General features: G+C 48.4%; 1 protein-coding gene across 3 annotated transcripts in view; it reads left to right on the plus strand.

Moving 5' to 3' along the window:
- Positions 1-233: 233 nt before the first annotated feature.
- The window catches only part of IL1RAP (interleukin 1 receptor accessory protein), a 48,138-nt gene continuing 22,896 nt past the window's right edge, over positions 234-25,475 (plus strand). Inside the window, exons 1-2 of one of the 3 annotated variants that reach the window (XM_085069395.1) lie at positions 234-498; positions 16,442-16,509. In XM_085069395.1, coding sequence (XP_084925521.1) covers positions 16,443-16,509 — 67 coding nt within the window. In that variant the 5' untranslated portion in view covers positions 234-498; position 16,442. Of the gene's footprint in view, positions 499-533; positions 811-16,441; positions 16,510-25,475 lie in introns of those variants that run through there. The other 2 variants (XM_085069397.1, XM_085069396.1) reach the window with 2 other exon arrangements.

The raw sequence follows: 25,475 nt of genomic DNA on the forward strand, positions 1-25,475 counted from the left end.
GAATGGGAAACTTCACTTTCCCGGGGGGCAGGTAGCCCGCAGAGCGCGCGGGGGCTGCGGCAGGGCGGTGTGCGCCAGCCCGCTCCGCACAGAAACAGGCAGCGGGCGGGCTCGGAGGGCTCCGGGTAGGTTTGAAGGACTCCGGGAGCCTCTCGGCCCGCGGCAGGACGGCTCCGGCCAGGAGAGGGAGCCGTGGCCCCACGCACCCCGCCTCGCTCCCCGCCTCCCCCGGCCGGAGCCGCGGGCTGCGGGAGGGACAGAGCTGCGCCTTCCCCCGGCACGGCGCCCGCCGCCCGACCCCGCTGCCCCGCACTGACCGCCGCGCAGGGCTGCCGGACCGCCCCGAGCGCTACGGAGCGCGGCCGCGGGGAAGGGGGCGGGCGGGGCGGAGCGGAGCCCGGGGGCGAGCGGCGGGGACGACGGCGAGGAGGAAGAAGAGGAGGAGGAAGAGGCGAGCGCGGCGCGCCGGGCACAGCTGTGCGCTCCCCGCGTCCTCAGGTGAGCCGCGCTGTGCGGGGGACGCCCGTGTTCCTGTAGGCGTGGGCGGGGGCAGGGACAGGGGACACAGGGAGCCTGTCCCGCCCCGCCCCGGCCGTGAACTTCCCCGCACGCGAAAGGAAAGTTTGTGTCGGAGGAGGCGGATTGCAGCCGCGGCGCGGGGAGCGCGGGGGGAGCCGGGCGGCGGCGGCGCGCAGCCGGCAGCTGTCCCCGCTCCTCGCTGGCACCGGGGGATAGGAGAGAGGAAGAGGAGCCGCTCGGGAGAGCCCGAGGAGCAGAGCCCGGCGGCCGCGGGCGAGCACGGTGGGCACGGTGAGAGCGAACGTGCGGAGCCGGGGATGGGGGAGCGCAGCGGGGGCGGAGGAGGCAGCGGGAGCGACGATGGATGCTGCCGGTGCTACCGCCGGGCCGGGGACCCCCGGGGACCTGGGGGGGACCCTCGGCCATCCCTCGGTGTGCGGGGCCGAGCCGAGCTGCGGGACCGCGGGTTTGTGTCCGCCGCTCCTGCAGCCGGGCTGGCCGTGCCCCGCTCCCCGACATGCGGAGGGCTTTGCTTTAATTCGCTCCCTGGGCCGTGGAACAGGGTATTCCTGGCTGGAGCGCTGCACGCACTGGCGAATGGAACTTTAATTTTCATCCGTATTGCAAATTCGTGAGCCTCTGATACCTGCTCTCTGCTGTCAGACGATCTCTGAGATGGAAGTGAGGAGAGGAGGGGGTCAGGCTTAAGCCGTGGCAGGGTAATAAAGTGGAAGAGGCATGTCCAAGAAAATACACTGGAAGCGATTAGATGCTGGCAGCAAGATGGCCTTTGCTGTGTTGGTTAGGGACAGCTGCCCCCTTATGTGAAGCAATTTGGGGAGGTATCTGGAGGGAAACTGGATGGTGGGAATTGTTTCCTGAAAAAGAAGGGGGAAAAGGAAACCATCAGGGCTTCACTGCTTCAGGTGCCCCTTTTCTGTGCCGATGTCACTTTCCCCCGATACAGTGGCAGTGCTTGTTCCTCGCTCTGGGCTGGTTTCTTGGAGTGTGTCTGTATGGTGCTTGGCACAACAGAATCCCGATCTTGGGGCCTTAGGATGTCACAGTAAACTGGATTATAAATGTCCTCTCACATGCACACTCTCTCTTTTCATTCTAACCTCAGCTTTGTGAATAGCTGGTTATAACACTTGGATAAAATTCTGGTTGGCTTTACAGATCTTTTTTGCTTATAAAATGATGGCTTTTGTTCCATGCATTCAGGATTTTGTCCTAGGAAAGGCTTTTCATTTCTGGATTTGGGAGATTGCAGCAAGCTCCTTATATTTAAAAAAATCCCCCATCTCCTTTGTAATTAAAAAGTATTATTTTTCTGACACTTCATTTTTAGCTGTGCCCTCTCGGTCAAGCAGAAGTGTCACCCAACATACACTTCTCTACCTAGAAGGATTGTGAGGTGTTATTTATTAACTGTACTGTGGAGAGTCCATATCTCATAACTTAGAGGGTCATTTATAACAGGTTGCTTTTGGCAGCTCTGGAAGATTTACTTGCAGGAAAGGCATCCCATGTTTTCATGGAGAGCATCACTCCAGCCCACAGGCTCTCGGGTGGGCAGGCTTGATGCTGGAAAGGGTCCTGCTTTCCATCTCCATTGCCTGCCTGTAGTGAGCAGGAGAGGGCAAGCAGAGAGGATTAAACTCTAACACCCAGATATTCTTCTTCCCTGGAAGAAGGCACGGTGTTGTTGCTGTCACTGGGAATGCCTTGTCTGGAGGAGCAGTTAAGGATGTAGGATAATGAGGGACATGGAGAGTAAGACTGTGAGGACTTAGGGTGGAAGCCTGCAGGGCACTGCAGTGACCAGGAGATACTGAGCTGCTGCATGGAGCTGAAGGAAGGGGCTGTGGGGTGAGAGGTTATGTTTCTGTCTCGATGTCTCTCTGCAAGGCAGAGGGCAGGGCTGCATCCACACAGCTCTGGGATTGCTTTCTATGTCTCTGGTTGTAGCTTGAGTTCAGAGTGTGTACATAGGATACAGGAAGAGCAGTGCTTGCTTGTGTCTGTCCATGCCTCCCCAAAGCCCAGAAGCTCCTCTGATCCCTCTGGGGTGTGGAAGGAAAGCTTGTGTTTGAACAGCTCTGGGCTCTCTCCTTGCAGACTCTGTGGCTCTGTGCAAATATTCTGCTTTTGACCATGAGCACATGCAGTGGGGATGAGTACTGCCCTGTTCTGGGCTCCAGCAGCCTCATCCTCTGGGTCAGCCTCATCCTCTGGCTCATCCTCTGCCTCTACCCCAAAGCACACATAGATAAGAGAGATTTAGGAGGGTAGGGGGAGTGCTGTGGCCACAGGTTGAATGGTGCCTGGATACCTGGAGATGTAGGAAATGCCTCCTTGCTGGCCTCAGTGCTGTAATTTTAAGCTCTGAAATAAGCATATAGGAAGAATGAGGCAGAGAGATTTTGTCCCAGCCTTATTCCTTCAAGAGCTGCATGAACCAGATGCCAGCTCTAGTGAGGAAGCATGATACTCCTTCAGAATAAGAGGCCAAAAGTTGTGGTTTTATTCCTTCTTCTCACTTACGTTTGGATTCAATGTTGGTTATTTTGGAAGGCACATGATTCATATTTCTTTCCCCATCTGTCCTGGGTCCCCTCTTTTGTCAAGTGTCCTCCCATTTCAGCAAGACTCTGACTTGCAAAGACTCTGCCACAAAGCCCTTGTGGTGGCTGGTGGTGTGGGAGAGGAGGTGCCACAGCTTGTCTCTCAGTGCACAGCTTGCATTAGCCAGGTGGACAGCTAGGAAGGTTATATCAGCATGTGAATGCATTCACATCTTTTTCTTTTTTTTTTCTTTAATCATGCAGTAACGGGGAGTGCTTTGGGAATAAAAATAGAAATAGGGAAAAGCCTATATAAGCTGAAATCTGTGAACAGCGCCACGTTATCTGGGAACTGAAACACGTTCTACAGTGGAGCTCACAGTTCAGACATTGCCTGCTCTCCCTCCTTCCTCCCCTCCCTTTCTCTTGACACAGCTCATGGATTTCACTGCCCCCATGAGCAGAGCCTGTCTCCTCTGTGCTGCCAGGCTGATGGCATCTCTGTACCTGACAGGTGAGAGCTGGAGCTGCTCTGGCTGGGCAGAGTGGGACAGATGAGACGGCAGAAGGAAGGCAGAGCTGGCTGGCAGGTGTGCTGTGCTTGAGCTGACCCTTCTGCACACCCTGTGCGCAGCTGGGGCTCTTCATCCACGGTTTGGAGCTGCTTTGTTCTGCTCCACCATCAGCAAAACGTATGGCTGAGATTCACTGCTAAACTGGAACAAAGCAGCTTCTTCTTTTGGGAGGTATTTTCGGATTTCTCCCCCCCACACCAGTGTTTTTGCCAGGCAGAGGGCTAATCTCACGTTTCTAAGCCACAGCCTTGGTCTGTATGGGGTTTTTGCATGCGACTGAGCCAGATGAGCTCAGAGAGAGTGCAGGAAGGGAACTGGTTTGGGGAAATTACTTCAAATGGTGCCTACGCTTTTGGGAATTTCGGTCTTGGCCAGAGTGTTTGCTGTGTTCAGCCTCAGAAGTCCCAGTAAGACACATGTACAGAATGTGATATTCATAAATCCAGTCTTATTCTTCAGAAAATAAAATACAGGAAAATGAGTGTACAAGTGTATGTGTTTTGTTATAGGGTTCTCTAAAAATAGTTGCTTGTAAAACAGTGTTTTCACTACAAGTGAAGAATCATGTCTTTAGTCAGTCCTTTGTTAATTTAACAACTCTCAGTTTCATCAAATGGGAATATATCCCCAGGAATTCCTCTGACACAGGTTTCCCTTGAGTCTGGATGATTATCCAATTACAATTTGAAGAAAATTACAGCAAGGATAATTGGCTAAAGATAGAAGTATCTGAGAGTGCTAGGGAAAGAGAAGGAGAGAGTGTGAGAGAGTGAGAGCTTCACTTTCTCATATAAGTAAATGAGAATCATTTCAGTCCTTAACTTTTGCAGTGAGTGGATTCAAGGTCCCTGGTGTTTGGATCTCCCTCCCTCTTCTCTCCCTCCTCTTCTCTTCCTCCCTCTTCCCTGTCTTGTTATGTGTCGATTTGATATTTATATGAAAAAGTTACATTGATTCTTATGGAGTCTTTTTACATTTACATGTGTTAACAAAAAGAGACTGCTAACTGAAATGCTCGATTTGCAGCAGAGAATAAGAGATTTCCATGAATCCTGGGCTGAATCAGGGAAGTGGTAGGTGGCTCCTTCTCCTGGGAACACTAGGAAGGTGCCAGAGAGCCATTAGCTTGGGGATCCCACTCAGAGCATGGCCTTCCAGAGCCACCAGCTCTTCGCAGCTCTCCAAGGTGCTCACAGAAGGAGACACATTCCCATGCCTGGCAGGAGAGCTGATGGTGCAGCACTCCCATCCCATGCCCACCGTGGCTGTTGAGATCCCTGAGCTCCATGGCAGAGTTTCCAGTCTGTTCAGAAGCTTTTGAGGCTACTTCAAGCCCACTCACTCCTTTTTTCATTGCTAGCAGCTTGTTTAGGCAAGGCTGGGCAGGCTCTGCTGTTTAACCCTTGCAGCCCTGGCTGTGGCCGTGGGTCAGGGGCTGTCTGGGTGCAGCTCTGGGGTGCAGCCTGGCAGTGCCACAGTCAGAGGCTGCAGTTAAACTCCTCATGCAGCTCCCTGGGCAGCTTTGCTGTGCTGCAGCTGAAACACAAAGGTACAGCACGAATCATGCACTTAAACAAATGCTTAAGAATCTTCTTCAGCTTTACTGAGCTGAGGTGTTATCAGAATTAGAAGAGGGCTTTAAAAATGAGTAAAGAAAAAAAGAGTAAGTTCTAATACCTCTCTCTTTATCTGGGAAAGCTGCTGGGTTTGCTTTTTTGTGTGTTTGTTTGTTTGTTTTCCTCGTGGTTTTGTTTAATTCCTCATGGTTTTGTTTAATCCCTCACGTGACTGAAATAAAAGTGTGGTGGAGTATCTTTCCTCTCGTAGCCCTGATGCAGTTCATTTACAGGGATGTCAGATTTTTCCAGTGTTCCGAGGATGATTCTTAGGTATTTGATCAATTTGTGTGTAAAAGCTTGCAAAACTGTGACTTAAATGTTTATTCTTGGTGCTTGACAGGATGCTGTGGAGTTGTTTAACTGTATATTTGTAACAATTATGCTGCTTGGCAAGAAAGACATGTTTTTTTCTCAGAGGGAATTTTTGTTGGTGGCTTTTTTTGGCCTTTTTCTGCCTGTGAGTTGTGGTTATAGTTGCTTTTCTTTATCATTTCACTTTTTGTCTTAGATGTAAATAAAGAGCTAATTAGAGTTAATCTCACTGCAAAGGAATGAAATTTTAAAGAGTGAAAAAACTCCCATCTGTTGGATTTGCAGTAACGTTTTGGGGTATGCCTTCTACTTGGAAGGATGCCAAAACCTATCTCGCTCAATTTAAAGTTTTCTTTGCACTATTTAAACTGGATTTTTAATAATTTATAAAAACAAACAGAAATGGAAATAGCTTTTCAAATTATGTTTGGCCACGTTCTTGACGTGGTGGTTGCTAAAATGTGAACAGCTCTAACTGAAACGAGTTCAAATCCCACCACCAAATTCTGTAGGAACAGGTTGAAGACCTTCTGGTAAAACATCTATTTTTCATAGTAGTATATTGCATTTCTCTGTTTTCCTGCTGGCTGGGGCTCCATGTGCCCAGCTAACCAGCCCCAAAATGACTTGTTCCAAGGGAACTGTTCCTTAAGTAGTTACTATTTACCACAGGCTTAGAACCCCAGTTTCTTGTGGTGGATATGTGTTACTTTTAGCCCTATCAGCTCCGCTGACTGTTGAGCTCAAGGAGTTAATCTGTACTTTGCACTAATATCTTACCTTTCATCTCCACATCTCTAAGCACTTTAGAGACATTAAGATGCACAGCTGTGGTGTGAGGTGGGGAGAGGCTGTTTAAATGTGACTGGGGAAACAGAGGCACAGATTTCAGAAGGCTCTACTAATGCACTCAGTTCAGGGAACAGCCATTTGTAAGTTGTCTAATGCCTGATTATCAGGGAGGCACTACAGTTTTTCATGCACTGCATTTGGTGATTGATGCCTACATATGGCTTTCACATACATTAGCCAGAAACTCATATTTCTACCCTAAACTAGAGACTGTTTTAAAATCTTCAACCTTAGAGACTTACAGGAGCATAGTAAATGGCAGTGTAAGGAGTCCAGATTTCTAGTTATTTTTTCTCAGGTTAGTCCTGTTGCAAAAAGTAAATCCTCACCTCCCTCCCACCACAGTAACATCCAGGGCCCCACCTACATGAATTTATTAGCAATCTGTTGCGTCAAAGTTCTGAGATGTGTAGAAAATACTTATTTTGACAGTAAGAGCCATGCAAATTCACTCTAATACGAATAATTGGATTTGTTCTGTTGAGAAACAGCCCTTCTTCCTTCAAGCAGAGACACCTCCCAGCCCTTGTTTTTAAGAAGGGATTTGGGTAGTGGAAGGAGGATGTGTGTGTTGCTGCCCAGCTGGCAGGCTGCGGAGGTCTTGAGGGCACCCAGCCTCTCTGAATGAGCACAGATGTGCTGCTGGATCCCAAAATGTTTTGTTCTAGCAAATTGTGCTGGTTGCATTTGAGCTGATGTGTTGGGGGGGGACTGAAGGACAAAACTCAGACTCCACTGGAGTAACATCCCCATGGACTGGGATGGGATTTCCCCCATATCCATTCTCCTGAAAAATAGCTTTAGTCTCAGCGCATTAGCCTTTCCCCACCTTCCTTGTTCTCTCTCATGCTGCTGTGTGGAATTTAGGGAGCCTGTTTAACTCTGTCTCCTTGGGAGGTTTCACACGCACAGGCTTCCTGATCCCAGGCCACAGAGAGATGGAAATGCTTTTTTCAGGACTTACTGGGTCCTTTTCTCCCATTGCGCAAGAAAGTTGCACCTTGCATTTCAGCCTTGAGTTGTGACTACCCAGGAAAGTGATATTTCCCCCTTATAAACTTTTTTCCCCCTTATCTGACAGGTGCAATGACTCTATGGTTGCTGACGTGAAGTGTCAAAGAGCAGGAGGAAAACTCAACCCAGCTTTCCAAAGACACTCAGTGGTTGCTTCCTCTCAATGCAAAGAGGTGAGCCAGCCTAGGGCTGGGGTCAGAACAGATTTGAGAATATGAAGGTGTCCCCTTCCTGGCATTGGAAGTGCTCAGAAATGAAAATTTCGGAGGCTTTTCAAAGTTTTGGCCCTTTGCAGCAGGGTTTTAGTGCATAGCAGTATTTCCTTGTGTCTCTGCCCCTTGTAGCCTTTGGAAATGTCAGCAGTGCATGTATTGCCTTGTGTTTGTCATTCAGCTGGAGATGAATTCATTGCCCTTGTGAGATCAATCATATTCTCCCCAAATAATTAATATTGATGACAATCACAGCACACAGCCTGCAGCTCTGTCTCAGCCTTCCCACTGTGTAGGTGCTGTGGGTCATAGAGCAGACTTTCTCAAAGGAGGCTCCTGGACTTCAAATTTCAGGGTGCTGTTCTTTGAAGGCTGAATTTCAAACTGTGCTGATGGGGCCAGTGCAGGCAGAGGCTGAGCAAGTTGCCTGTGATGGTGCAGCCAAATATTTGTAGAGGGAAATGTTAGAGACATGAGGAGCAAAAGCAATATACATCACAGGGGAAGGATTGTGTCACTTTTGTTTCTCTTTTCCTCCTTTTTTCTGTGTGTGCATAGCTTTTTCTAGTCCTCTTTGCAGAATGCAGCTGTACGGTGCTGACCAGGAAGGGACAGGTTTGCGAAAGAAAGCTGCTCTGATAGTCACCAGGAGGACCAGGTGGGTGGGTTGAAAATGTGGAGGGCTGGGAGGACCTCCAGAGACCTGCTTTTAAGTGGGGTGCTGTCCTGGGGGAGGCTGGTAGCTCCTGGGCTTTCTATTTTTATATTGCTTTAAATTGATTGATGTGTAAAGCACACTTGGAACAGCCTGTTTGAGCTGCAGGACAGGGATTGAAGCATCTTGATGTCTTATTCTTGTTTGCTTTTACTTATAAGGTTAAATGGGATTAAATTAACATGATTAATATAAGTACCAGGTGTGGAAATGCTCTGTGGCCCAAACTTGAAAAAGAAAAACTCATCTGACTTGCTTTTACCCTTGAATGTGTTGTTCATCCCCAGATACCCAGAGTCACTTGAGGAAATCCTTCTCTTATGCCTCAGGAACTGGGGCTTCACCACTGGTAGCAGCATGGGTAAACCTGATAGTGGTGCTGAGACATTGCAGTTGCTTGAGGAATTTGTGGCACCACAGGAAAGCAGATTCTTGGGAGGGGAAGTGAAAGACAGTGATGATGTGCTCTAGAGCATCGTGGTGCTTGGAGGGTTTTGTTGTGTCCCTCTCTGGAGGAACAAGAAGGGAAAGATATTGTCTGAATACAGAGCAGCCATCCTGGGAAATGTGGTCCTCAAGCATTTAGGGCTATAGGGGGAGGAGGTGAAGTGAAGGAGCAGGTATGTAGCTGGCAGGAAAGTCTTGAACTAAAGAAACTCCTGGAGTGTTTCTTGACATGGAGAGGCTGTTGTAGGTGGTGCTGAGCAGGGCTGGGTGCAGCCAAGGTGTGACAGGGGGGATGTGGAATGAGGCTGCAGGGCGCTGGCTGGACCAGGCTGGGCTTGAGAGGAAACACCTCTCCTGGGAAAGCTGCTCTGGGGTTTGAGAGTCCTGGGCCTGTCCTGAGAAAGGCATTAAGCCCGTGTGAAAACCTGCTGGAATCTGCATTGTAGTCTCTATATTGAGAGGCTTGTGCTGAGCTAGCTTGGGCTTGCTGCAATCTGTGGCAGAGTGGATGTGCTGCTGTGTCCACTGGGGCAGTGGAACAACCTCCTGGGGAGGGTAGTGGAGCTGCTCACATTGTAAAACCATTAAAATGGTCAGGAGGCAGAATGTATAAATTGAATGCTTATTGTAAGATGTCTCCAAGTGTTCCATAACAGTTAATTAGAGCTTTTCCAGTGAGGGAGAGATCTCACTTTGGATTCCTTAAGTCTTCTCAGGTCTTTGAGCTGCACTGATTGAAGATTTCTTTTTTTTCTGTGCAAAGATTAGTTTATCAGTTTATTTTGTGGTAGCACAATATGTGTATGTTTCTCAGAACTCTGCTTTCACTATAACAGAGCTGTCCAAAATAGAAGCATTGTGTCTGGCTTCATGGAAGATCTCAGCTCTCTTTAAAGCACTGTTGGAAACTTTTCATTCCCTGGCTATTCACACTTAAAAAATAGACTGTCTTGGCTGGATACCTTTAGTTTGAGCACAGAAGTGCTCTTGTAGCTTAGTGTTTGAACTGCTCGGTGGCCAGCATGGATCCATTTGTAATCTGTGCTGTTTGATTTTACAGCTGTGGCTCTCCCTGCCCCTCTCCAGCCCACTCCACACATCTCTAGGCAATAGTCCCAGCTGTTTATTTGACTTGTCCAGGTGTGCATATTTTGTAGAGGTGACAGAGAGCTCGTTTATTTTCCATGTATGAAGTGCAGTGTGCTCTGCCTGCTAAATTGGTGGCAGACTGTAATCAGTGGCACCCTGGCCTCCAGCAGAGCAGTGTGCAAGATCTGTAGCATTTCTGCTTTTCCAGGACCTGAAAGTACCCCAGCAGACTTGCAAAGGGAAGCAGGGGATGCCAAGTTTCCTCAGGTGCATTTTCAAGCCCCCCCTCCACTTCTCTCTGCATGCCTGGATTGCACTTTTTTTCTTTTCAGAGGGAGAAAAATAGCTTTTTCCTCTGAATTCTCATTGTTAGCATTAAATCTGTTGAGCCAAAAGGATGCTGGGAAATGGTATCTAAATGCCAATAGCAAATCACAAATTCCCTGCCTGGAAATCGCCTCCATATCCCAAACATTGGCACTGGCAGAGGCAAATCTTGCACTACCAAGGAAGTTCCCAGGAATGACTCACTGTGAATTAAAGTCTCCACACTTTTCCCCAAGCCTCTGAGCTTGAGGGGAAGCTTCTGCCAGCTCTGCCCTCGGGAGCTCTTGGTGTTCTTGGAAGGGCAGCCTTGCTTCTGCAATTTGTGCTGCTCTGTTGGAGGAGAAATAGCTCGGGATCACCTCCCATGGTGACTCTGGAACAGCACACTGCTGAGCTTGTTCATCCCCATGTTGGGGATTTTGTAAAAAGTAATTATTAAAAAGCCATCAGGCTGCAGCCCTGGGCCTGGATGTGCAGGCAGGAAGCCATAGAGGGGCTGTGGTGGGTGACAGGCAAATGGAGCCACCTTGGATGGCTGGTGTCATGTCCTTGGCTGGCAATGAACTCACTGGGTCACTGATTAGGAAGATTATTTCCAGATTTTCTTGTTGTGTGTTTGGTTTGGTTTTTTTTCCCCTTCAGGGCACTCAGTTGCCCTGGGTGTAAAGCTGTGTGTGAGCACTGTAACTGCCCAGTGCTTCCAGGTTCTGTGTGCCAATGGCCAGCTCTGGCCAAGCAAGGCACAAGATGCTTTGTGCTGCTGACAGGAGACACCTCTCACCAGAGCAGCTTTCCATCTGACTCCCACTAGTTTAATTGTTATTTTCCCCTCTGCAAAAGCAGGTGTGTAATATCTGCTGTGATTGTAGCTGGTGAAAAAACTTTCAGGCTGCTCAAATTCAAGCATTTCCTTTGGTTCTGATGACATAAATTACTTCTACAATAGAAACATTTCAGAACAAATTCCTTTCAGCTCGCTCTGCTGTCAGGCATGTGACATCCTGGTGAGTGCATCTACCCAGGCACAGGTGGAACTCCAGTGTTGATTTTGCAGGTCCCTGCCTCGGATGTGTCACCAGCAGATGCACAGATTGGGTCACACCTATGGCTCCTGTGATATCCCTGATTGCAGAGCAGGCTTCAGCCCTGCTTGATTCCTGCTGAAATGTGCCTGGCTGCTTGGGAGCTGCTGCCAAGACAAATCGGGCTCCCTGCCCTCAGGAGAGATGCGAATGCTTTTTCCGAGGACAGCGTTGGGAGCCCTCTGGTCAATGTGCCTGTGTTTGAAGTGATGAGTGTGGCGTAGCATGCACGAGAGCAGGGAAAGTGCTCCCAGCTGCTTATGGTGCTCAGCATCAAACTGCTGCAGGATTCCTCCCTGCTCTGCTCCTGGAAGCTGTCTGCGGATGAAAATTGTAATGAATGTGGTTATTCCTTCTCGGGAGCAAAGGCTGAACTCCTGAAACCCATGGCCTGTCCTTTTGCCCAGGACCCAGAGTTTGGGGTGTCATACTTTGTTCCTCTGGAGGGCTGTCTGTGGGACTGACCAGTTCCCTCCAGGAGAGGCTCCCCTTTGGGCAGGGCAGAGTGGAGCCATGGGCACACAGCAAAGGGCAGTGCCAGGCAGTGCCCATGAGCCCTCTGGAGGTGAGGCAGGAGCAGAGAGACACTGCAAACCCTGGCTAAGTGGCACCAAGATGGTTTATGCTACACTAATTCACCCTTTTGTCTGATTTACTCCTGTACATAGTGAAAAGCAAAAGTGTTTCCTGGAGGGCTGAAGGGCCTTTTCCCATTTTCCATTAGTGTTTTTGCCGTTACTTTTCTGCAGCTGCTTTTTAGGCTGCCCTTTGTCTGCCTTTTGGGTTCTTTGAATTTGCTTGAACTGTACATCTATTTTTCCCCATAAGAAAATCAAGCAAACTCATCAAGCAGCCTTCTCCAATGCTGCTGTATGATGGTGCAGGGACCCAGGGCTCATGGGTATGCTGTGATTGGGAGCAGAGAGCTGTGCCCCTTTGCTGAGCACCACCTCTGCTCTGCAGCCCATCAATCAGCCTTCATCTCTGAGTCCATGTGGCATAGAACCAAAACATTTCCTTAGCTAGCCCACTCTGGATATTGCTAGCCTTGCTGTGCCTGCATCCCATTTTTCGGGGCTCTCAAATGCTTTTGAGTTGGGACAGAATTGCAGAAAGGAATAGTATGTAAAACCTGCTTTGGCTGATGTTATTTATTTCCTCTTACAGAAACTGCCTTATTTTAAATGCCCTTTCAGTCAGAGCACTTAGTGGCAAGGTTCTGAAGGGCGCTTTTGTTCTACAGGCCATAGTATGACTTCTCAGTGAAAAGCAAAAAACCTATCAGCTCTCCCTAGAGGCCTGTGGTTAGGACGGACAAAGGCATTTTTCTTGGAAAATGCAGCATTGTTCCACAGAATTGGTACAGTGTCTTTGAGAATAGGTGTGCAGTATTTAGTTTGAGTGCAGTTCTCTTCCTTAATTATTTGACATCTGTCTTTTGTTTTATAATTGCTTGAAAAGTGCGTGGGCTTTGCCGGGTCCATGCTGCTAAAGGCAGGAGTGAATGATGCCTTGCTGAGTTCTGTTTAAGAAAGGTGTTTTATTAAAAGGTGTTTTATATGAAAATATTCACTTTTTTTTCTGACATAAAGGCCCCTTGTAACCAGTATCAAATGAAAAAACCAAACCTTTCCCTTTGCTGTTAAGAGCAGGAGACACTTCCATGACTCTGTTTCCCCCCACCCTGCTTTTCTTTGCTCCTCAGTAGACAGAAGGTGAAAGTTGGAAGAAAAAGGGGCTGAGGAAGGAAACGGGAACAATTTCTGATTTGAAACAAAGTGAACATTTCAAGTTAAGTTCCTTAAAAAAAATTCTAGCGAGGGGCTGTGATGGATCATTTTCCCCAACCGCTCTATGAATTATTATTAAAATGTTAATTTATGGAGACATTAAGAACACCTCGGAGTATATTGGTCTCGTGAGAAGTTCCTGGAGTGCTGAGGATGTATCAGAACTCTGCAGCTGCCTTCTGGCTGCTCTGATTGCCTGCTTTCTAGCTGCGGTGTGACTTCTGAGCTGCTAAGCTCTTCTGCTCGCTGATTTTATTCCTGGCTCCCTTTAGTGTTTCCTTTTATTTTAATTTGCATTGGGTGGATGCAGTAGGGTGAAGCCCTCTGCTGCAGCCTGGGTTTGCCCTCCCTGGGCTCTGGCTGTTTGGTTGCAGCCACAGATGTTGGTGTTTTGGGACAGTGCTGCGGAATTGCGCAAGAAGTTCATCAGACACCACTGGAATTGCGTCAGAAGCAGGAAAAATGGCAACATGCTCTCTCTTGTCACGAAACACAAAAGCAGGTTGCTGGGAAAGGCTGAGAAAAGTCTTCCCTTCCTGGCAAGACCAGGGTGGGTTGTAGACCTGTGGTGTCAGTTTCTTCAGGGCATTGCAAAACCCACCCCTCTCTGCAATGGGATGCAATGTTCCCCTCCTGTGTCACCACAGGACTGCTGTGGGAAGACCTTTTTATTTGGGTAATATCACAGATTTTGGGCTATTCAAAGCCGAGCATCCCAGTGCTGGCAGCATGAGTACACAGAACTGTCCCTGCACTGTGTTAGTACAAACCATCAGATCCTGTGGCTTTGTTTTTGTTTTTTGGGGGTTTTTTGAGTAATCATGTGCCACAGGAATGGAGCTGGACTGGCAAATGCTGGCATGATCAGGGCATCAAGGAGGTTGTGATGCCTCCCCTTGACCAGCCCTTGACTCTGTGCACATCCCTTCCACAGCCCCTTGCATTTTGTGTAGTGAGAGCAGCCAGGGCTGTGGTCAACTGTGTCCCTTTTCTGTAATGGAGAAATTGCTGTAATCTGACAGGCTCTGTGTCTGTCTGTCTCCGCTGATAAGATCTCTGAAAAGCCTGGAATGAACCAGAAGTAAATCACTCTGTGTAAAGCTTCTGATTTTATAGCTGGGTAGAGCAAGAAAAAAAGGATTTTCCTACTAGCAAGGCAGAGCATGGAAATCTTAGATACCTTGCTCATGGGAACAGAGACCTGGTGGCTCTGTGAGACAATTGAAAGGAGCATGTTCCTGTGAGCATAGCTAATGGATGTAAATATTAGCTCGCTGCAGAGTTCATGTATCACCGAGTGAAATGTAGTAGTTTATTTTGGCCTCAGGCCACGCAAATGGCCTTGCTCAATACAAGAGAAACTCATCCAAAGTCAGTAGTTGTTCCTGCTTGCTTCAGGGCTGAATTCAGTCCGATTTGTGCAAAATGCAGGAGAGAGTCACTGGAAAATAAGGGTGAGTTAGGACACACTGTGCATTTAGCTAATGACAAATGGAGAGGGAACCATGAGGGATCTTTATTATGGGAATGATTCCCCACCACTGTTTACACCCCCTCTCTTCAAGCATCTCAATTACCAAAAGTTCCTAAATTCCTACCAGAAGTGCAGCGTGTTGGATGTGTCTGTCCAATCTGATGGCATAAAGGTGTTTTATCTTTCTTCATCATTTCCAAGGGTAGGAGTACTTAATGTTGTTTCTTCCCTATGGTGTCTTAAGTAACACTGGGAGCTGGTTGTAGGTGGTAATAGAGAGGGGTTTGATAAGCAGCTGGCATTTCAATTTGGAGGAAGGTGGTAGGGGATGATCAGCCCTCTCAGCTGGACCCCAGGAAAAAAAAATCTCACTTTCTTCCCTGCTTCTTGACCATTTTTGAAAGCCTGATGGCTTCAGAGACAGTGTGCAGCCCTTTCCATGGACTATGCTGGGAAGAACAGGCATGCTTCAGATTTCCTTTGTCTCTTTGAGATGAGCCCAGCAGAGGGAAGGCATCGTACAAAGGCTTTTCAGATGTAAGCACTGAAAAGGAAGGATTCAATATCCGCTGCTGGGTTTTGAGTAGCGCAGTTCACGTGTCGCATTCTTGTTAATCTCTGCAATCTGTGCAATCTTAGGTGTTCTCTGCTTATGCTCAAAGCCCTTCTGTGTACTATGTATATTCTGGACAGGTTTTTGAGGGACATGTTTAAGGGAGCTCTGTGCCTTCTCCCCCTATACTTTTAAGGCACCCTGACAGAGCAGGTTTCTCTGTCATCTCATGAGCACATTCCTGACAGTATCACCATGCTCATTACTGCATCTGCCTGGCAGAGCTGAGATGCTTTGATGAAGTTCAGCCTTTTAACCATCTCTTCTCCCTTTGTGATCTGACAGCACCCAGGAATATCAAATGTGACCTTAACCCCTTTAATGAGACCATCTAGTAGATGTCAGTTTTCATGACTACCAGCTTTTAAATTGCATCCTGAAAAACCTAGAAACAGAGGGAAATTTAATTCCAGTGGGTGAGCAGCTCTGAGAGCCGAATGCCAGATACTGGAGCAGGCAGCCAGTGAAACTCTGGCCGTGTACATTTATCTCAAATTACAGGAAATTGTGTTCTGTAGCAGGAATGGAAAAGTTTGGGATTGTTTTTTGCTTATCTGCTGCTAAGAAAGTATAAGCCTTAGTTTAGATCATTTCTGCAAAGTGTATAAACCTGTCACTTGTTTACTCCTGCAAGTTCCGAGGAGGGTTTGACTGGGAAGAGCTGGTGAGGCCTTGTCTTGCCTCCAGTGCCTGCAGGAGCAGGCTGAAGCAGTCCCTGGCAGCAGCCCCTTTGCTGGTCACAGGCAGCAGACCTTCCCAACTGGGACTGCTCAGGTGTGGTTATCCTGTCAAAGTGTCAAACGTGTGTTCTGTGCAAATGTGCCACAGCCCTGCTCACCTCTGCGAGTGCTTTCTGCGCTTTCCTTAGAGACGAGCAGGAGGAGGTCTTGGCAAAGGACCTTCTTTCAGGAGTCAAAGCTTGGGATTTGTAGCCTGCAAGTACCTATTTGACCCCTTGTGCTCTCAGATATAGACTATTCCAGCCCAATGAGCTGGGCTGTCCTCTTCAGAGCCATTACCTCCCAGGCTTGGCAAGCTGCCTGCGGGAGGAGTGACCCTGCCACACGGGTGCTGTTCTTAAGGAATCTTAAGGAAATAAAACGGGCATGCCAGAATTAAGGGATCACTGGGTGGAAGGAGGGATAAACACATTCTGTAACTCAGAGTTACAAAATGGCCTGCAGTGATGAAACAGGGTAAAATAACCAGGAGGTCTGTGTGCTTTGTCTTGCAGGATGAAGATGGTCAGTGGCCTTCTGGTTTCACTCTGGCTGTCCATGGTCACCCTTGGCAGAGGCTCAGGTAAGAATGTAGCATGTGATGGACCTGCCCAATTACTGTGCAGAGAAGAAAACTGTCTGCAGCGAGTTTTAAGCATTTACAGTATTTCTGGGTTAAATGATTGTGTGTGAAATACTTTAGCAAAATGGATGAACAGAATGTTAGTTCTGGGGGGTTATTGTACAGTGCTCTGTGTAGAGGCTACAAGTGTGGTGTGAACAGGTGCATTAGCAAATAGCAACAGCATCTCAACCTAAAGGAGCTTTGCAAACTCAAGCTGCTCCCTTGGTCAGTATGCTTATTGCCTTTCTGTGAGGGGTGAAACCAGGGCTTTGTCACTGGGTTGCAGGAAGGACCCGGGCTTGAACCTGAACTCTGCTCTTCCTGGTTGGATCCGGAGAGGATTGAGATTCAGCTCTCCCATTCTGACTCATGCCTCAGCAATGCAAGGGGAGAGGGGAACTTCTAGAGTAAGAGGAGCTCTGATACCCGTCTCACTGAGTCACTTTCCTGACAGGAAATATGTTGTCATGCTCGCAGCTCCTCTGGCACTCGTTCAGCCCAGCTCTTGTGAAGAGGCAGATTGTGCATGTCTCGGCTCCGGACTTCCTATTTGGGGGTGGAAGGAGACAGCATGATTTGCAGGAGGCGAGTGGAAAGGGGGAGGGAGGAAAGAACAGGCGCTGGTTTTATGGGGGGAAATGTTCAGAAATAAGGGCTGTGCAGGGGATTGAGAAGTCTCCCCGTGAACCCTTGCCCCTCTGCAAGGCTGGCAAACAAGCAGTTACAATACCCTGAGCAGATGAGCAGCTCTTGTGTCATTGTGTCTTGGACCACACTGAATTTTTGTGGCCAGATTCACAACATGTACCTCAGCAAGGTTCATCTCAGTGCAGTGTTCATCGCAGAGGCTGAAGCCTGGGAGGTTTTTCTCCTTGGGCTGCCCAAGGGCTGCAGGCACTCATGTAGGTTGTGATCTTCAGTAGGGGATGTCCCATCCCTGGCTAACAGGGGAAACAGGAAAGGAGAAAGAATACACAGCCTAGGTCTCCTCCACTAAGCCCTAGATAGCAGGAGTGCCTGGGGAAGGAGGCACCCAGCCACACGGATCTCTGCTGCTCACTGGGAAAATCCCTGCTTTGCTTGCGCTCCTGGACGAGCTGTTCTGCTCTCCACCAACGCAACATCCTCCTCCTGCTGAGGCAGCATTACAACACCCCACGTGCAGTCATCTTGGGCTTTTGCAGAAATGGGAGGTAGGTGAATCAGGATTGCCCAGGAAATGTTAGAGCAGCTCTAAAAGCTGACACAGTCGGCTGGGAAGAAGGTAATTTCAGTTAGGTGAAATGAGCACCCTGCCATTTGGGCCACACAGGCTCATCCCAGTTGATCTGGCAGAATCAGAACCATCCATGCATTTCTGCAGGGCATTTAGTACTCTTACAACATTTCTCCTTTAGCAGAGATTTGCTGTACAGGGTGGTCAGAACCCTTGTAGAGTGCTGCAAGGATGTAAGTCAAGGGGTGATATATGAGACATGGGATCAGTTAAAATACACTTCTGCAAGTCCACTGCAGTGTGTGTGTTTAATTTCCTGCAGGTCTGTGGGTGTCAGACACACCGTTCAGCTCAAAGCTTCCTTTTCATGCCATGGACATCATAAACCAGTTTGGACTGTCAGAATGTCCTTTGTTACTCATGATGGGCTTGGATGGCTGTTTGTACTTGGATGGAGGGGCAGCCGTCTGTGCAGCCCTCTGTTTCACTGTGGGGTTTCCTGGGACTGGCACCAAAAGGAGACTGGAACTCATTCCACCCTTGCAAAGTCATAAATACAGAGCAGTATGGGAGACTGGCCTTGTTCTGGTCATGTTACAGCATTTGGGCTTGCTTTTTCTTCCAGGAGCAGAGAGTGTTAGTGAGGTGAGCAGAGCTGACCTTATCAGGAGTGAATGCAGAAGGGCTGTGCACAGTCTAGAGCTGCCCTGGTGGTCAGCTAACACCAAGCAGGGCCATGCAGATGGGTAGCTCTCGCTGGGGAACCCGGCTCCTGGGATATTTAATGTGTGTAACTTGGTAGGGATTTGTCATTCCAGCTGAGTCTTTTTCTGTGCTTTGACTATTGAGTAATGCAATGGTGCATTGTTGGGACCAGCTCTCTCTCCAGCCCAGGCTGGACTGAAGAAGGCTGGAGGCAAGGACAGGAGTCCTGTTGTGGTTTGTTGCCACTTTTCCTGCCTGTGCCATCCTTCCTGGTGGAGAAGTCTGGTCAGCAGCACTGACCAGGGACTGCCCAAGCCAGGGGTACCAGCTCTGCTGAGTCCCAAGCTCTGTGAGCTTACAGAGGAGCTGAGGAACCAGCACTTGCTAAATTTCAGCTCTAAAATACCAGCTCTGCTCTGGCTGCAAGTGGCCTTTCCATCCAGTTCAACTGTGGCTGACAGTGTCTCTGGCAGTGTGTCAGAAAGCTTTAGCATTCTGCTTTGCCCTGCTTCCTACTGGAGACACAAACCCACAAACTTTTATTTCCCCTCCAGGTTTTGCCTACAGCACTGTGGCTCTAAACATCTGTTCTCTGGGCTCTGCTGTTTCTGCTGCGTATGGAGGCTGGTGCTGAAACTAAATCACTTGCTGAAAGGGAGGTGCAAGCTGTACGAGGGAAGAAATGTGATCTGAGTAGTGTAGAGTAAAAGATGTAGAGTCTGAGGCTGAACTGGTGCCTGAGTCTTCTATTTGCTCATGCTGAACGCGTGGGCAAATCTTTCCTAGTCTTGAGAATATACATGATCTGCAGTGCATGGGTTTGAACTCCTTACTCGTGACCTTTGGGTCAGTGTTTGCAGGGGTATTCAGGGTCTTGTGCTTTCTTTGCCTATCTAAGCCATCCCTAAGATGGAAATAAGGCTCTGCACTCATGTTGTAGGATGCTTAATGAACCCAGATGTTCTGATAGCCAGGGAAGGATAACAAAAACCGGTCTGGTCATACAATAGTTTCTTTGGCACTACTGAATGTACACTGGCTTAAAAGAGATGAAACACCTGTCAGACAAAGAATATAACAGCCAGTATGAATACAGAATAATGTTTTCTTCTTGTTTCTGAACAAAGCTGGCCAATGTTAGATACCGAATTATTTAGAAGATGTAGCTGTAATTGTGCTCCTTGTTCCATTTTTTTCTCTCTGCTAACCAGGCTGCTCTCTCACCCTCCAAGAGTTCTCAGCTTTTGCAGGGTGAGGGCAGCAGAGATGATTGTGGCTAGGGGTACTGCCTTAGGGAATTGCAAAAGCAGAAGAATATTGCCGCCAGGAGAGGAGGAGCAGCCTCATGCTGATTATCTAACGGACCCACATAGTGTGAGCAGGTACCTGCTGTGCATAAATAGCCCTTTGGTGGGAGGAATCAACATGTTTGCATAGGAAATGCCTCTGTGGCTCCCTTGGGGGCTGTCAGACAGGCTGTGTGGTAGGATGAGCCCAGGACTGGGCCAGAATGATACCCCAGCATGGCAGGTAGTGGCTGGAACGCAGCCAGGAGCTTCTCTCCTGGGAGCTTTATTTCAGGCTTTACTGTTATTTCCTGGATTGTGGACGTCTATTTACACTCCCCCATATCAGAGGCTTTCAGCTACTTTGGTTTGTCTGCTCTGAAGTTGGCTCTAAAGTGCCAGATGTCATTAGTGCTTCTGGATTCAGATGATGGTTGGAGCAGAGTTCTGACTGCAGTGAGAAAGAAACAGAATCTGGCTCCAGAGGTCAGAGCCACTGCCTGCACTGTCTCTCCCGAGTGCTGAACTGCACTGTGTGTCTCTCTCATGCTTAGCAGAGAGGCAGAACAGTTACTTTTGGCCAGAGGAAATTTGCAGATTAATAAATTACTGTCTGTAAAACACTTTGAAGATGGAAAGGCCTGTGCAGCTCCTCAGGATTATTACTATATGGCTCTTATTCTACTGATGGGGTTCCAAGGCCTTATTTTCCTTATGATTTGTGACAGCACCAGAAGCTGAGAAGCTTATTTTAGTGTGTAAAGTCAAAAGAAAAATAGATTAAACTGCATTATTGTTTTCTAAAGAGACTAAATCCCTCCCCCACCATCATCTCCTGGGATTTCCTGACTTCCTCCTACTCTTCCAATCTCAGCTTCTTGCTGTCCTAATTTAGGACGTGATTTTATAACCATCCATACCCATCTGTGAGCTACTGTGGTTGTAGAAGTTTATGGTGCCTGGGGGCATGAAGTCGTTTGACACTGAGGGTGTTGAAAGGTGCACAGCCCCAGAGTGGATGAAGATAAAACCCATGGAGCAGAGCTGACCTGGCTGCAGACATGTCCCCTCAGCCGCCAGCCTCCCTCCACACCAGCCAGAGCTGTGCCCGCTGAGGAGATAAAACCTCACGTCTGCTTCTTGTCAGATGAGGAAATGGGTTGTGAGGGGTGAGTTCTGTGCAGGCGTCATCATGGTGTGACCTATCTGCATTGAAGAGCAGAAATGTGTGGAGGAAAGCAGCCCTTTTTGGGTGTGTTGCTGATGTGGTATTGAGCAGTCACTTTTGCTCCTCTTGTGTATCAAATAGGGCATCAGGGGACATCACAGATGTCTGGTACCCACCCGATCCATCACATCCCCCTCCTGCAGCCGCAGAGTTGTGCTCTCACTCTCAGACGTTTTGTGGCACCTGGGTGACTCTTGGGCCCTTACAGTGCCTTTTACTGCCTGCTGTGTTTTTTCAGTTCCCATCTGAGGACAACTGCTGCAGCATCTTTGTAATGCAGACATCCCTGTGGATGGACAGGGAAGAATTGCTGACTCTACTTTAAAGCAGGCAGCAGAGCACCTGGCTAAGAGCAGTGACTGGGCTGCATGGGTTTAGCTAAGCAAGCCTGTTGTCAGAGCCAGGAGCTCAGCCTGGACCTTGTCAAGTCCCAGCGTGGTGTCCCAGGCACACAGAAGAGCCCCTGCCAGCTTGAGCACAGCTCAGCAGTGATGCTAATCAGGTGAACCCCCTTTTCATGCTGCCTTTCCTACAAATGACTTTGCAATGGGGTGTTCCATTTCCTGTATCTCTCCTCTTTCTACGCTGCTCTGCTTTGTTTCATGCAACGATTTTCTCAATGAAGTGGGATGGAAAGTAGCTGTTTGCTCTTCTTATCCTTCGGGGAAGTAGTTCATGCCCCTACCTTTATCGTTTTGATCTCAAATTTAAAGAAAGCCTCAAGGAAAATATGTCAAGCTTGCTAGAGAAATCTGAATATAAATTTTCCTTTCTTTTTTTTTTTGGCCCAGTTGCTGGAGGTAACCAAAATACTCTGTGCCACATGCAGTAAACAGCTTTATGCACAGATAGAGAGTGAAGTCACAGAGCTCACTGTGGAGGAGTTTTAGAAGACACAAATAACAACTAGCCCATGTTACAGGCTGTGCTTGATGAGATAAGGCAATTCAGAGTCAGAAGCTCTGGGCTCCATTATGGAATCATCATTTTTTGGATGTCTTGCCTTTGGCTGCTTCCCCTGAAGTCAACAGAAGTTTATGCAGTCAGCTTGTTTGCCATGAGTTTGGCAGAGGCAGGTTGTCACACCTGTTCAAATTAGACATTCAGGGTGTAAAGTTAATCAACTACAATGTTCAAGTGCTTTTCGAAACTGAGCCATTCTGCAACAGAAAGTCCTTTTCCTTCTCCTTTTCTCAGCTGTCCTGCCTATTTAAATGATAAAAGCACTTGTGGGGAGAGAGAGAAAGAGATAGACTCCATCCTAGTGTGCAGCATCCAGTTGAGCTGCTTCTGTGGGTACATCACAGCTCAGTGGCAGAACAGGATGAATATGATGGGACTTGGGAGAAGTGTAAAACCATGTCACCAGTGCCATCACAGCAGAACCACATGGATGGGGCTGGGCTATGTAGGAAACTTGTGCCAGGACTACTTCCACCTCCTTGCTCTACTGGAGAGGCTGTGGGAGGAAGGCAGTGAGGTTATGAGAGGCCTCTTTGGATGCATTTCCACTGGAAGCCAGATTATAAATTTCTGCAGAGTTGGCACAGCTTCTAGGCTGAGCCTCCAAGGCAGCATTGAGCTACAAACCAGTTTTTAGGTGTTCTGTGACCACTGTCACTGCTGCAGAAGTAGTGAGAGCAAATGGTGAGAGCCATCTGATCCTGGCTGGGTCTCACCCAGTTTCTGCGCCATTCCCACCCATCTCAGTGTGTTTGGGTCTGTGCCTCTTCTCCCTGTTAAGGACAGAGCTTCTCATTTGTTTTGTTCCATGCTTCTCTCCCTCTGCTCTGCAGTATGGTCAGATGGGATACTACTGAGCAGAGAACACAGCCAGGGAGCAGGGGGTGGTCTCGTGCAGGGTGGAAAAGGAAGAACACAGGCACAGTGGGGAGAGTGGGTGCTCCTGGCACCAGCATAAATGGAAGATGCACCCACGCGTGGTGCTGGCCACAACTGGTGCCTCCTGTGCTCACAGCATGGCTCCTCCATTCAGCCAAGCTTCCTCTGCTTCCTTCTCACTGACTGAGCTTGAAAGATGGTGGAGAGAATTTTTTTTAAGGTAGTAATGATTAATTCTTGCTTAATTGCTTTGTGTGATCAGCTTTTTCTGCCTTATTGATGGTGATTCATGCATCATGATAACAGGCTGGCCTTGCTGTGCTCCCTGGGCAGCCTACCAGCTTTGCTTAAAGGTAATACAGCAGGGCAGATGAAGAAAGCAGGAAACTGTTGAGATATGGCTTGGCAGCCCCAAAAGGCCAACTGTGTCCTGGGTCACAGCAAAAGAAGTGTGGAGGAGGAGATGGTCAAGGAAGGTGAATCTGTCCCTCTAGTCCGCTCTTGTGAGACCCCACCTGCAGTGCTTTGTTCCTCTGTGGGGTCCCCAACACACAGAGGAAATGGATCAGTTCGAGTGAGTCAGGAGGAGGGCATGAAGATTATCAAAGAGCTGGAGCACCTCTCTTTTGAAGACAGGCTGAGAGAGTTGGGGCTGCTCAGCCTGGAAAAGAAAAGGCTCTGAGGAGACCTTAGAGCCCTTCCAGTACAGAAGGGGGCTATGAGAAAGCTGGAGAAGGACTTGTCACCAGGGCATGTCGTGATGGACAAGGGGGAATGGCTTCAAGCTGAGGGAGGGTAGGTTTAGATTTGGTATTAGGAAGAAATTCTTTGCTATGAGGGTGGTGAGGCACCTTTGCTATGAGGGTGGTGACGAACAGGATACCCACAAAAGCTGTGGATGCCCTGTCTGTGAAAGTGTTAAAGGCTGGGTAAGATTGGGCTTTAAGCAAACTAGTCTAGGAGATGTCCCTACACCCACAGCAGGGGTATTGGAACTGGGTGATTTTTAAGGTTTCTTCCAACCCAAATCATCCTGTGATAGTACAGCCCCATCTGATGGTGCAGCTGAAGTGGTGTGAGGTACAGGGATGGCAGCACTGATGGCTTCATGTCTTGCTGCCACTGCAGGGTCCCAGTCTGCATGCAAGGCAGGTCCCCTCAAGACACATGAAATCAGGGTGGGCATCCTTATCCTCATCCTTCTACCCTGCACTGTGTCTTCCAGTTCTGGAGATGGGTGTTTCCTTCTGCCATGCAGCCTCCCTCTAGCTGTGTGATCCTCATCCCTTTTCCTGAGCAGGGCTGTGCCAACAGGACAATTTCTTGCCTTTTTCTTGTGTTGTCTGTCCCAGGTAGGGGTTTTGGGTCATAGGCTGCCTCGCTGTGTAATTGCAGAGCATTCAGCAGTAAGAGGGGTCAAGGCATCTGCAGTTCTCCTGATTGGTACTGAGAACAAGGTGGCTTCTTTCAAAATTGTTTTGCAGAGGCATTTCTAGGAAGGTGCATTTGTGGGGCGGTGTATTTTTAGAGAATTTTATTGTGTCCCTCAGGTGTGTGTGTGTAGTGCTCCATTTGCTGCAGCATAGAGAGACATGGAGTTGGATATAGCTCCATCTCCTCACTAGTTTCCATTTGTTAGCAAACCTCTGGAGTCACAGCATGAATGCTGATCCCACTTGATTTACTCAGGGGCTGCTCTTAACTCCAGCAGCTGTTTCGTGCAGGAAACATTTCAAGAGAGAAAAACTCACTTCTGAGGCTTAGCCTGGGACCTCACACTGCATGGCTGCTGCTGTGCTCTGGGTGTAGCTGTTCATTACTAGCAGTTGTGTGCTGTGTCTGGGGCTCAGCTCAGAGCTTGCAGCACCCCAGGGCAGGGCACATGTGGGAAGCCTTGGCACCACCTGTTTGCTGTGACAGTGGCCCTGAAGCCAGGCCAATTCTGAGACAAAATCTCCCGGTACAGCTCTTTCAGTAAAACATTAACAGTCGCCTCTTCCCAAGCCAAGAAGGCAAGGCCTGGGCATTGTTTTTGAGAAATGTGGGAAGAAAAAAATAAAATAGTTGTATTTATTTTCAATAACTCATTCAGGTTGAACGGGTAAGTAGTTTTACAGTGCTGATTTATGGGCTGTTGCAAAATGCAAGAGCTGCTCATGATTGCAAATTTCATTGATCTTGACTCCAAGAATTTCAGTACTGTAATGTTTTATATAGTTTTCTCTCTCCTCAGTCCTGCCATTTGAAGTAATAAGGATGATTTGCCTTTATGCAGCCCAAGAGGAGACACAAGTCAGGTGCTGGGAAGAGAACCCAGGCATACTGATTTACAGACCCAGGTCTGCCCCTTTCAGAGGGAAAGCCTTTCTTTACAGAAAAAAATGCCCTGTCTCCCTGAGTAACAGCCCGTGCTTTATCATGCAGCTAGCTGGCAGTCTCTGCAGGCTCGTTTGTCTCATTGCCACTCTAAGGACACTTGACCAGGCCTAATCCATGGCCCCACCTGCATAAAGCAGCCTGCTGGTTCCAGTTGGCCTTGGTAATGGTGGTGAATGGTGTTTATGGCACTGGCTGTGGTAATGGCCATGATGTGTGATGCTGTGCAGTTTTGAAAGATCTCTGTGGTTTTTAGATGATGAGCACCCTC

Source organism: Lichenostomus cassidix, chromosome 9 (assembly GCF_008360975.1).
Source record: "Lichenostomus cassidix isolate B80296 chromosome 9, HeHo_3.0, whole genome shotgun sequence".
Taxonomy (NCBI): domain Eukaryota; kingdom Metazoa; phylum Chordata; class Aves; order Passeriformes; family Meliphagidae; genus Lichenostomus; species Lichenostomus cassidix.